The sequence below is a fragment of the Manduca sexta genome, unplaced genomic scaffold, assembly GCF_014839805.1.
Source record: "Manduca sexta isolate Smith_Timp_Sample1 unplaced genomic scaffold, JHU_Msex_v1.0 HiC_scaffold_34, whole genome shotgun sequence".
In the NCBI taxonomy this organism is placed as follows: Eukaryota; Metazoa; Arthropoda; class Insecta; order Lepidoptera; family Sphingidae; genus Manduca; species Manduca sexta.
The window spans coordinates 5,114-19,245 of record NW_023594463.1 but is presented as its reverse complement, the minus strand read 5'-3'; the positions used below and the strand labels follow the sequence as shown (position 1 = coordinate 19,245).

Below are 14,132 nucleotides of genomic sequence, written 5' to 3'. Positions count from 1 at the left end.
TGGGATGGATTGATTCCACCATCCAATGGTCAGCAAACCGTATGACACGGTAGGTAAAATTTTGTGTCTGCAATGGCATTTTATGTACCAATTTTGTTTTATCATTAAGTTTTGAAAAACGGCATGGGCGGCCCATCAACCACCGAAATAAAAAATGAATGCAGTGTTAGGAATTCACCAAATCTGCATTTAGTATGCGTGACTAAACTGGTATTTAAAAAAATCTACAAATGCTATTGCACTTCCTGATAATTGATTCGAAAACCTGTCTGTCATCGTACATAGATATATTAAAAGAAATAGATGTTGGGGCCAGAAGTCAAGTTAGTTGCTGCCTTCCGCTCTGATGTAAGTCGTTAGCATAGACCTTGACATTATACAAAAACTCGACTACCCTTTTGTTTTTCTAAACACGTGAATATTTCTTATCGCATAGGCAAATTGTTGAATCTTGATAAGAAATGATATGACAGTTTGTATAAAAATTAAAAGGACAAGTAGGTAATAGGTATCGCTACTGCTCGCTAATAATCCAAAATAATTCAATGATTTTCCGTTTATTTTTGTATCTGCCAAAGGAATTTTAGCTCATACTAACAACACTATAAATTATTTAGTGAACGTTAAAAAATATATGGGTACAATAAACAATGAAAATTATTACACATTTAATGTTAACGTATTATGATTACCAATTCAATTCACCTGATCCTTTCGTCATGATGTATAAAAATATACTTATAGCATCGTTTTTTTTTTTCTATAATAGGAAGAGCCTTGTGAATGGGAGTCGCCTATTCCGCGAAGGGGACCTATTGCAGCGACGCGGGCGAAAAGCTTCAGGGACCGGTTGGATCCTCTGCTTGGTGAGTAACTATTTTACTTTTTAAACGAGTTTTTAAATTATTCACAATGGAGTATTATCTCTTGCCCGCTGCCTTAATATGTAATTTAACGATGGGCGCAGACGATTTTTTTCTTATTAGTCGTGTGTAGAATTGTCCCCCGTTGTTTGTAATAAAATATTGTACATTATTTAAGATAATTGTACTCTATAATTTATGAGAACAATAACTTACCTGAGACTTTTATTAAGCATTAATTGATCCTCCTGGGATGGCTCGTTAGAATTTTGGCGTAATATGGCAGCAAGTAATGGTACAGGAAATATGGCAACAAGTATTTAATAAGTCTGATGATTTTTTTTTTAATTTCCACCATTATTATTTTCCTTGCACATCAGCATTTACAGAGAGAGTAAAATTTTGATGATGAATACGAAATGGCGAGGCAAATAAATAATTCATCTTAACTGATAATTTTGTCCGTTTAATTTGTACGTTTTTTTTTTGACACCATGTACTTTTTTTCTACCTTTTATTTACAAATGGACTTCATTTACCCAAAAAGAAGGTGGCAACCCTAGTCTTTTGTGAAAAAAATATAAAAATAGTTTTTAAGTCCCGACTCATATCGGTACTGCCAATATGACAAACCTCAAGCAACCTGCTGAATTAAGTACGTAGGACTTCAAACATTGTCGCGCCTTTTTCTACCAATAATAATTAAATGTCTAAACCCTAAAACATTTAATTTTTGTTCATTTAGATCTATATATCTTTAGCTATCCTATGAACTTTAGTGTCCGATCTCGCAATAATTTCTTGATGATTTTATCAACTTTACATAAATGTCATAAATATTTAGTTTAAAATGCGCCAAATGTCAACATTGCGTCTAACTTTGGCAGAAATGCATAAAAAAATAATTAGGATTGTTATCGCCTACTATTGAGCTGTGCAGATCGATGCCGAAAAAGTAATAAACAAATCAAATTGAAGTATTATGTGAGCGTTGCAATCATACTCTTTCCTGATTGGTCCATTACGGTGTTAAAGTAATTTATTAATGACGGTCGTTAAGAGTTTAACTTAATAACAATAGTATTACCGTGACATTTATATTTATTTTGCACTAACTAAATCATCTGTCATAGAAAAAATATAATTATTCTTATCTATTTTTTTAAATAGATGACTTTGGGTTATACAAATAGCAATATGGATCGCTACAGTGATTAAGGGAACTTTTGTAGAGGGAAAGGCTTTTCGTTTAGTATAAATAATTATTGTGATATCCTTAATTTGATTCCTATTATATCGTTTCATAAATTCCATAACGTCCGCACAGTTACACCGTAATAAAACGCAAACATTGTTAATCTGAATTGTTTTTAATATTCATTATAATTATAGTAATGTACCTTGGTTCCTCCAGCTATTATAGAAACGTTACGCAAACATGTTACACGTGATTACTAAGATCTTTATACTGATGTATTTGTATTTTTGTTGTAAAGATAAGATCTCATATAAAATGCGAAGGCACAGTTGTTTAGTTCATACAGTCTTTATTCATTGCAAGTAATTAGAGTGGAGCTAAATATTGGTTTGCTATATCACCCAATTTTGTTGTTTGCATTTATATAATTCACAATGAGCGTCCCAATTCGTTTATCATCTGTGCAATTTGCGAGCGCTCTGCGTACAATGCACATGCGGATACCATTATAATCAATTTATGACACATCATTATCAAATTAATTAACTAAGTAGAACACACACAATAGGACCGCGGCGCACATTTGTTATCTATCGCTGCATTAGTATTGTAAATAAAATAATTATGGTTAAGGGCAAAAGTCTACGCGTGCCGTGAATTTCTTAGTCACAGACACTTGGATGCATCGTTTCCCGCATTCGCTATCCGACGCTTGTTGGGAAAGCATTGCGTTCGCGATCTCTATCGTTTGAATGAGAAACTATCGTTTTAAATCTTTCGTTCACGCGGGGAAAAACCGCAAAGTGATCAGCCATGATGTGGTTCAAAAGTTGTTCCGAGGAAAGTGCGAGAAACGGACTGAGGATACGGCGGGATCCAGCAAGGATGAGTGGATTAACAAATTTGATTACTTGAATATATTCAAGGAAGCAGAAGACGGATGCTCGATAGCCACGGAAGCGTTGGAAGTTGTCCAGACAGAGCCTAGAGAGATATATGCTCTAACAACGATAAGAAACTTCCGCGGAGATACGCTAGATGAATTTGTATGTGAAAGTGAGTGGGTGTTGGTCACTCCGGACCATTCTCCGAGCCGAGGTTCCAAAGACATCTGACCAGGACGGATACTTTGACAGCTTTATGCAAGACGGTTGCAGATTCGAACTTGAACAAAAAACGAGCGGAAATTATAGCTAAATCGCCGAATTGCCATTGCCATGAAAGTAAATGGCATAGGAAAGTGAAAAGACCGCCACAAAATATGTTTCAGTGCTTTGTTAACGGTGTTAAGAAAATATTTAAATGTATTGTGCGCAAGATAAAAAACTGTTTTATCAAGAAATCTAGATCGAAGCCTAAGACTTGCACACGTCCTAATATTTTCTCAGACTCCACTAACAATTATTTATGTAGGTAATACAATTTTAAACTCACTCTAATACATTGTTTTATCATTTCTATTGATTTTAGAGTTTATTCGAAATTATTCGAAATATTTTTGACTGCCCACTTACCTATATTTATCTAAAAAGGACTTAACATGCAAACTTCCATGCTTTTATAGCCATCAGTTTAAATTCTTCATTGTTTGTTGACGGTCAATGTTAAAAATTCAAACGAAGATTCTCTCGGCTTTCCCGCTTTCCCGCGTAAAATTTATGAAAGTTATACATTGTTTTATTTTTGGAAATATTATTTATGCGAATGTTTGTAACAAAATTAAGATGTTTGTTAAAAGTAAACGCAAAAACCGTAGAACCGATTTGGATGGAATTTGGCACATAGATCATGTCCTGCATTATATAGTGTTTTATCCGTATTGATTCGCGAGGCTATTAAGATAAAAATATATACAAATTTCAGGTTGGACAAGCCTGGGATCCTATTATAAATTAAATTAAAACTGAACCCAAAAGTCTGGCTGCCAAACCTTAAGATATTGTGAGCGTATTCTGCGTAAATCGGGCTGTCAACAGCAAAAAATGTAAAAAAATGTGTCATTGTTATATTATATATATATTGGTATATATTGCACTTTGACTTTTTCGCCCACCAACACCTCAAACCCTCCCGTAACTATAAAGGCTGCAGTGTTTGAAACGCCGAGAGATATTTAAAATCTAAAAAACGACAAAATTCGATAACTACTTTTATTTCTATGCTATCTCTTAGTTACAAAACAGAAACCAACGAACATCACAGTATAGGGTGTGTCTCTTATCAGTCGACAACGAAACCACCAGTTGTCATAAATCTCACATTACATCGTTTGATGATAATTAAGTCATAGCGTACGTTAATCCCGTGAACGAAGCGTGCGATGTCAAAGGGGACATAATTGATTTGCTCAGTTCCTTATGTCGGAATTGGTTCTCAACTGTTGAGCGCTATCTTCGTGTTAATGAACTGATATACTTAAACCAATATTTATTTTTAAAATATTCAAGGTTCGTCGTCATTGTGACTACAATATGCCTAACGTTAGATTTTAATAACTAATTCAGTTAGGTGCATGATACAATTATGTTGTTGAATTACCTTTATAAAGTAACATAACAGCCACGTGTTAAGATAAGTTTCCTTTGAACGGGAACATAAGTTTGCAGATTATAATAATAATATTTGCAATATATGAATGAAGTGACGTTGCGTCTCATCTAATCAAATGTTTATTCAATGTAAGACTGTGTATCTAGTTAATTGAAGAGAATTAATTAACGAGAGATATTTCCAGCGGCCGGGCGAGTTCGCGCGCTCCGTGGCGGACGCAGTACACGCGGCGCCGGCGCAGCCATCCGCGCGTACGCACTGCATCTCGCGCAAGACAAGAGTACGACGTTTGCGCAGAACATAGACAACTTTATTGCGTGCACGCTGGATTCCAAAGAAACATGTCCGCAGGTTCGTATTCGTATATGTAATTGTGAATTGTGAATCATCTCAGATATTAAGTGTCTTGGACTTAATTTAAACCAGAATTAAAACATAATGTTATTGCAGGTGATGATGCGCAATATGAGACAATTCATGTCCGGTATGAAGAACTATCTCGTGAAGCACGGCGAGAGGGAGTTCGAGAAGGAAGTTGAAAAAGAAAGACTGAAGGTACCGCACTTATCACACAAAGCGACCTATACTAATTTTTTCTTAAAAGTAAAATATTTTAACTACTTGCGAGCTGACCCATTTCCCAAATATATATTTTTTTGAATAAAAAGTTGACACGCCTAAAGCTCCATAATTGTTTGTTGTGGTATAGCTGAAGCCGACGGAGTTCCTGAACCTGGACGCGATCCTGGAGGGCGTGATGCACCGCGTGGTGGTGGTGCCGCTGCGCGCGCGGCTGTACGCGCGGCTGGCGGCGTGGCACGCGCGCGACGTGCGCCGCCTGCACGCCGCGCTCGAGCGCGCCGCGCACGCCACGCCGCTGCAGCTCGGCGTCAAGGTACTGCACAACACTCAATGCCCAACGTACTGTCAACTATAATAATAATAATATCAGCTCTATACTATATACTGTCCCACTGTTGGGCACGGGCCTCCTCTACTACTGTTAACTACTAACTACATATTCTAAAATACGTATCTAGTTACCTTTATGCTGCTTTTGTTGAAGAACATCTTCAATTTTCCCCTTAAAAAAATATTTGCTGTAATTCAATGACTATGAAAAATTCCATACCATTGACAATTAGATAATTTGATGAACATATATAATCATATTTTTTTTTTTTATAGATACGACCCCGATTCTATTTTAACTACATTAAGGTGTTTAATCGTGTTCATATCATCCATAAGAGATACCCATAATTAACATTAGGATGTATTGTTAATTCTGGCTGTACTATTTCTTTATAGGAAACTACTAAAGTACCTTCTTCAGCTGTATTAGCAGTAATCTCAAAACATTTCCTCAAGATGCAAGAAGCGGACTCTCCGCTGGACAAGCTGGAGAATCTGTTGGCAGCCATATCTGTTATGTTTAATGCGGTAAGTTAATTCTATGATCTATCCTCATTTGTAAAGATAATGCCCAATACGCTTTATTCCTAAGCTTTAAAGATAAAAAAACTGCCTATTTTGTTCGGAATATTTGCAACGGAAATTGTAATTTAAATTGTAATTTTCGTTTACGTTTCAGATTCGTGGCGAGCGCAGTCTCGGGGCAGACGACTTGTTGCCAGTACTGGCGTGGACAGTAGCGCGGTGCCGACTAGTGTGCGCTGAGCTGGAGGCTGAACTGATGGCTGGTCTACTCCCTCCCGCGCTCCTGGCCGGCGAGGGCGGATACTACCTGACAGCGCTGTTCTCGGCTGTAGCTGTGCTTAAGAGATTGGTGCCAGAACCCGGAGCAGATACCGCCACTCCGGTAAGCGTGCAGGTCAATATTGAGCAGTTTCCAATCACATTATAATCATTATTCAGAATTACAATACATTTCGATATTTTTTCTAGTAAAATATGATTCTCTAAATAGTCCAGTAGAACATAATTTAACCATGTTGTTTGGGGGTGCTCTGGTGTAGTGTGTGTGCTAAGAGTCCGGGTTCACACAATAAATACACTCTTTCACATAAAACCAATATTTATTATTAGCACTAGTAACACTACAGTCTACAGTTTATAATTACTAAGAAGTTGCACTTGTTTACCTCTATACCTTACTCGCTCTGATGCACTTATACGCACTGTTCTTCCTTCACTAATCGCCTGATTTACATGGTTGCTTTGGATTCCCGAACTGACGAGGCATGATTCCCCAACCCTTATACATATGGGTCGGAGAATCTTGACATCGCGATGTACAAAATTAAAGAAATTGTACAGCGCCATCTATTGCCCTAATTTATAACTACCGTACGTCATTACTTATTACAACGCCATCTTTTAGTTTTCGATGGATTAAATTGTCTATTTTATTAATTGATCTTTGAACATGCCGCCCACCAAGACCATTTAGTGACGAAATGGTCTTCAATTCAAATGTTGGACTCCGCCCACCATGTCAATATAAATGTACTACATTACATTTGTACTTATCAATGAGCGAATATAAACAAATGTGACAATATCCTAAATAAACTTAACTTAATGACAACTAAATTAGCATTGATTTGGTAACAAATACAGAAAACCTTAACTAATACTTATTATCTAATTACAAATAATTCTAACTTAGTAATAACAGTCACCATTAGCAGGTAAAATACATAGTTTGGACGTAGGTCGTTTGATGATTGACGACTTGGTGCGTAATGTAACCACACGAGTAATTTGATATTGCCCTGGGTGTTTTTCTAGTATTCGACCTAACAACCATCGACTAGGTGGTAAGTCGTCTTCCTTAATTAGTACTATATCTCCTATGTTTGGTTCTGGGACTTTGTTAGTCCATTTATATCTGTGTAAGAGATTTGTTAAATATTCATTACTCCAACGTCGCCAAAAGCTTTGATACATTTTTAAGTAACTGCCATCTACTAAGTGAATTGACTCAATAGGGACTTAATGCACTTATCTTGCTTCCTTTTAACTTTGAACTCTTTATTGTTCTTTTGCAGTTGCGTATATTCTTCCCAAAATTCCTGCTTCTGAACTTTTTGTATGCAACACAATAACGCTTCGTCTATCTCGGTTTTGCTTAAGTCTAATTTATTGTATTCTTTTCTTTTATAAAACCGTCGACAGTATGCTATGACTCGTATCAACCTCTGTAATGATGAATATCGTTGTATAATGCTATCATCTTCAGTTTTATTAAGATGTACCTTTATAGCTTCTTCCAGATCAACTTTTAGATCGTTTGGTCTTTTGTATATTATCATCTTTTCTTTAAGAAATGAAGGACCTGAAAACCAAAGCGTATTCTCTGGTAACGAGGCCGGTTGAACTCCTCTTGAAGCACAATCTGCAGGATTTTCTTTGGATGACACATGATACCATTGAGACGAGTCTAGTGTTGTTAATATCTCGGAGACTCGATTTGCTACGAAGGTCTTCCATCTACTGGGTGGTTACTTTAGCCATGCAAAGAACTACTCGTTGAATCAGTCCATGCCCTTATCTTATTCTTCTTTATTCTTAGTATTTCAGCTGCTTCGGCTAACAATTTTGCTAGCAGTACTGCACCACATAGCTCTAAGCGTGGAATGCTAACTTGCTTGATCGGCGCAACTCTTGTTCTGGATGTTAACAATGAGACATGTATCTTGCCATCATCATCTACTATTCTTACATAAATCACAGCAGCATACGCTAATTTTGATGCGTCACAAAATCCATGGAGTTCTATGTCAGCAGTATCTTTCTTTATATGTAACCATCGTGGAATACGAACTTCAGATAATTTTGGTAACTGACTTCGATAATCGTCCCAACTTTCTTTTAAATCTGCTGAAATGGGTTCGTCCCAATCGACACCTGCCAACCATAACTTTTGAATAAAGATTTTTGCAACTATCACACTCGGTGCAATCCATCCCAGTGGGTCATATAACCGGGCGATTGTAGACATAATTGACCTTTTGTTTCTGGTTCACTCTTCTTGGGTAAATTCACAGAATATCTAAAATTATCTTCGCAACGGTCCCATGTAAGACCTAATATTTTCGTAATGTCGTCTATTTTAATTTCTTTACTGAACTTTTCTGTGTTCTTTTCTATATTGTCTTTCTGCCCATATAACTCTTGTTTATTACTTTGTGTTAGGAAGTATGACAATAATTCTTCATTGTTACTGTTCCATTTTTGTAGCTGAAATCCACCTCTTAAAAGTAAATCGTTCATCTCTTTATAAAGTGAGGCTCCTTCCTTAGTGTCAAAACATCCAGTCATTAAGTCATCCATGTAGAATGATTCTTTTACTTGTGGTGCGGCTATTGGGTAATCCTTTGCTTCATCATCACTTAATTGTTGTAATGCCCTAACCGCTAAGTAAGGTGCTGAAGCGGTACCAAATGTGACTGTCATTAATTCAAATTCCTTAATTTTATCTTCAGGATTATCGCGCCACACAATGCGTTGAAATTTAGCATCTTGTTCTGCTATCCGAACTTGACGATACATTTTGACAATGTCCGCCACCATAACAATTGGATAGATTCTCCATCGAAAAACTAAATGTCTTAAATCTGGCTGCAATTTAGGACCTACCATTAAACAATCGTTTAATGAAACCCCTCGCTTATTCTTGCTGGAAGCATTAAATACTACTCGAACCTTTGAGGTTGATTTATCCATTCGTACAACAGCATGATGGGGTAAATATACTGCTTCGTGTGCCTTTTCGTCCTTTTCTTCAACTGTTCGCATGTGCCCTAGTTGTAAATATTCGTTAATCACTTCCTTATAACTGGCCTTGAGTTCCAAGTCTTTCGAGAGTCTTTTTTCCAATGATTTGAACTTAGCTATTGCTATCTCCAATGATCCATTGTTTTGACATTGGGCAAAATCTTCTCGGAAGGGTAAATTTACAATATATCGCCCTTCCGGTGTTCTATTTGTTGTCCTTTTGAAAATCTCTTCACAGGCTTGTTCTTCTTCTGACCATGTTGATCTTGGTAATTGTTCCTCTAATTCCCAAAATTTCTTTAAAATGTCTTTCGCTCTAGTATGCAATACTGAAATAACGTTCGAATTTTCTTTATCTTCGCTTGACCTCTCATTGACAGTGCCTGATATTATCCATCCGAGCTTCGTACTTTGAGCAATAAAGTTTCCGTTTGGACTCCTCTTCATGCCTTCTTTTAGTATGTGGCTGTACACATTGGCTCCAAACAACATATCAATTTTGTTCGGAATGTTGAACTCCGGATCTGCCAAACATAAACCATTTATTTCTATCCAATCAAATGGCTCTAATTTCCTTTCAGGCAGACATGACGTAATATTTTTCAACACGTAGGCTTCAATTTGCAGTTCAAAGTTCATGTCGACTCTTGATCTTATTGTGATTGTAACCATGTATCTCGATTTCATACAGTGTTCTCCTCCCAAACCCGTAATAATACCATTTGCAGTTTTTCTTTAGACGTAATAATTGAACTGCTGCTTCCGTTATAAAACAAGCTTGTGACCCTTGATCAACCAAAGCTCTTAGTGTTGAATGATTTCCTAATCCTGACTCGGCATGCACTAACGCTGTGGCTAATAAAACTTGTCTGGGCCTGAAGGTCTTGCGAGTCGCATAGCACGAAACTATTGGAGACTTTACTGTATCAGATTCATTTTTCTTTGATCTGATGTATCAGTTGGTGAATGCAGTAGAGAATGGTGCCTTTTGTTACATATTTTACAACGAGCTGGGTTTCTACAGGTGTATGCACTGTGATTACTGCCCAAACAATTAAAACATATAGATTTTTTACTGACGAAATCGCGTCGTACTGCATAATCCTCGTTTGCAAACTTTTTACAAAAGCAAAGTTTGTGCTTGTCATTGCAGAATTCGCATAACCTATTTGTGGCTATTAATACTTTCGTATGTGGACGGTTGGAGTCAGCAGTTGCATGTTGCGTTTGTACTTTCTTAAATTCTATATTTTCGAATGCACGAAAACGACTTTCCATAAATTCTTTTAACTGATCTAATGTAGGTAAATCGTTCGATTGATCATCAGCGGTTTTCAGTTCCCATTGCTTACGCGTTTCAGTATCTAACTTAAACGATATTAGGTGAATGATCATGATATCCCATGTGGTTACATCAACACCAATATTTTTTAATGCGTCCAAACAGTCATTGGTGGTGTCTAATAAATCTTTTATAGCAGACGCCGATTCAGCATTCATTCGCTTTTGGCTGAATAACCGTTTGAGAATGCAATTGGCTAAATATTTTTTGTTGTTATAACGCTTTTCTAATAACGACCAACAACGACTGTAATTGGCGCTCGTAACAGGAGTGTTTCTTAAAAGCTTTTCTGCTTCGCCTACTAAATGCGTTTTTAAATAGTGTAACTTTTGTACATCATCTAAACTATTATCATTGTGTACTAATGAAGTAAATAAATCACGAAATGTTGTCCATTCAGAATAATTACCAGAAAAGGTTGGAATCTTAATTTTCGATAACTTTGCTGCTGAATTTGTGTTCGACTGATTGCCTTTATTATTGTTACTGGTTGGTTGTTCCACCTTTTCTGATAAATTGGATGCTAACAAAGACTTATAAATAAAGTAATTTTCCTCACAATTTTCATAAATGTTTTGCGTAACATAAATTGACTTTTCTATTTCTTCTAATTTCGAGTTTTCATACAATTTGAGGTTATTTGCTTTAAAAGTTTGCCAGTCTATTTCTAAATTGTTAATTCTTGTTTCTACGTATTCTTTTGTGATACGATCTTTAGGACTCTTTTGAAATTAATTAAACCTCTATTAATAGAATTATGTATGTTAACTTGTGCATTGACGAGCCCTTGCATTGTTACAACTATTAAATTAACTACTTAATTAACAAATAAATAAAATAATAAATATTAATAAATACTGCTCTGCTCTGCTCGGTTGCTTGTACTTGATGGCTCCAATGAAGTTGCTGGACCCGCTGCTGCACGTAGCGCTGCGACCCGCAACGTATGGTGACTGGTGAACTGACAGTAGAGGACACTGAACTTTGCTTTGTAGAAGTCACTGAACTTTGCTTGGTAAAAGTCACTACTAAACTTTGCTTGGTAGAGGTCACTGAACTTTTGCTTGGTAGACGTCACTGAACTTTTGCTTGGTAGACGTCACTGAACTTTTGCTTGGTAGAGGTCACTGAACTTTTGCTTGGTAGAGGTCACTGAACTTTTGCTTGGTAGAGGTCACTGAACTTTTGCTTGGTAGAGGTCACTAAACTTTGTATCGTAGAAGTCCCTGACCTTTTACTTGATAGAGGTCACTGAACTCTATCCGGCTCGAAGGACCAATGTTTGGGTTGCTTTGGTGTAGTGTGTGTGCTAAGAGTCCGGGTTCACACAATAAATACACTCTTTCACATAAAACCAATATTTATTATTAGCACTAGTAACACTACAGTCTACAGTTTATAATTACTAAGAAGTTGCACTTGTTTACCTCTATACCTTACTCGCTCTGATGCACTTATACGCACTGTTCTTCCTTCACTACTCGCTCTGATTTACATGGTTGCTTTGGATTCCCGAACTGACGAGGCATGATTCCCCAACCCTTATACATATGGGTCGGAGAATCTTGACATCGCGATGTACAAAATTAAAGAAATTGTACAGCGCCATCTATTGCCCTAATTTATAACTACCGTACGTCATTACTTATTACAACGCCATCTTTTAGTTTTCGATGGATTAAATTGTCTATTTTATTAATTGATCTTTGAACACATGTCCTTAGTCATATAGTATGAAATCTGTCTAATTGAGCTAAATTAATAATTAATTAAAACAATTTTTTTCTCTTTTCTGTATATCATGTACTGTAGTTTATATCTTAAACTGATTTTGAAAAACAAAGTTTCTTGCCCGTTCTCTGATGACTGGTTTCCAAACTGGTAGAGTTAATATTGACGGAATCTAAATAATGCGTAACATTTAGAGTTTCAAATAAATTATTTAATATGATTAAGTGGCGGCGCGGCTCGTCGGACAGCGGGCGCGCGGGCGCGGGCGCGGGCGCGGCCGTGGTGCGCGTGGTGCTGCCGGACGAGTGCCGCGGCAACATCCGCCACGTGCCCGTGCCGTGCCGCCCCCGCGCGCGCGCGCGCGATCTGTGCCGCGCGCCGCGCGCCGCGCACATCACCAACCCGCAGGACTACGCGCTCTTCGCGCTGCACGACGGACACGGTGAGACCATTTAGAATTATATAGCCGGGTATGTCCGACACGGTGAGACCATTTAGAGTCATATAGTGCCGGTACGGCCCGACCAAAACTTGTCTATTTTGTTGACTATTAAAGCATCGAAATGTTTGCCGGCAAACATGACAGCTACATGACATTACGCGTGTCACGGAAAAATAACCTTATTATGTAGTATATAAGGTTATATTCCCGTAAAACCGGCTCTAAGGTATGTAAATATTCTAGCCCCGAAAATAAAAATCTCTTTAATGATATACAAACAAAGTGATTAATAAGATAAGGTAAGCAATAGAACACAGATAAAATAAAAGTATATTTACGTAGACATAACTGTACATAAACATTTGTCTAGTTAAATAGGAACTCATCTAACTCATAATAGTTATAAAAAGATAAAATAAATGATTTATTTTTGTTTACAGAAACAATGTTAAACGAGAATGACTGTCCTCAAGAAGTGATGTCGGAGAAGAGCGGTCAAAACTTTTACCTTAGCCTACAGAAGGATAGATGCCAAAATAGCTTGGCCGCAACAAGCTTTACTGTCGTACCCATAGACAAGAATACGCGTTATAAAGTGTCGTTGAGTAAAAGACATTGAAAATACCTATATTTTTATCACAATAAACAATAAAATAAAGTGATATTTTCTACGATATTACTTGCGTTCAATGCTTAATGTTCTTGACGTATCTCTATTAAGTAACCATTATTAAGCAGTATTTAAGAGTCGCTACGTGTACTAAACCTCAACATGTATTCTATAACGTAACTTTTTATTCTACAAAATTGAAATTAGTACCTTTATTATAAGGTAATTTGACTGAGTATTTAAGGTTTTTCGCCTCCATTTTGTACATTTTTTCTATGACGTGTGAGTTTAATGGAATGTTCTGAAGGAGAGGTATGCGAGGTAGAAGAATGGTACTAATTCTTCCTGCCTTGTAGATGGGTTCAGAGAACTATTATAGCTGTATTGCGTGTGCTGTTTTCATTTTGAGATTTTGCATGAATTGTGATTTAACGGTAAGGAATGTTTACCATTTTCTATCTTTCGATACGTTTAGATATAAAAATGTAAACATATTGACTGCCTTATAAAAGGTGATTGATTTTTTCCCGGTGTGTGTTTGTATATGTTCCTAAAATTGTACGCTAAATGAACTCACCAAATTAACGTTTTAGTTTTAGTATTTCGCTAAAAATTTTCTAGTGCTAATTAATTTCGATGTAGCGATATTTTAG

General features: G+C 36.8%; 1 protein-coding gene across 1 annotated transcript; it reads left to right on the top strand.

Moving 5' to 3' along the window:
- Positions 1 to 25: 25 nt before the first annotated feature.
- On the top strand, positions 26 to 12,808 carry LOC119192935 (protein sprint-like; the record flags this gene model as incomplete). The annotated part of the gene is made up of 8 exons (XM_037446667.1): positions 26 to 49; positions 770 to 866; positions 4,796 to 4,962; positions 5,062 to 5,166; positions 5,321 to 5,506; positions 5,923 to 6,054; positions 6,206 to 6,445; positions 12,653 to 12,808. Coding segments are annotated over exons 1-8 (1,107 nt in total), but the record flags the coding sequence as incomplete, so codon positions are not given.
- Between the last annotated feature and the right edge of the window lie 1,324 nt (positions 12,809 to 14,132).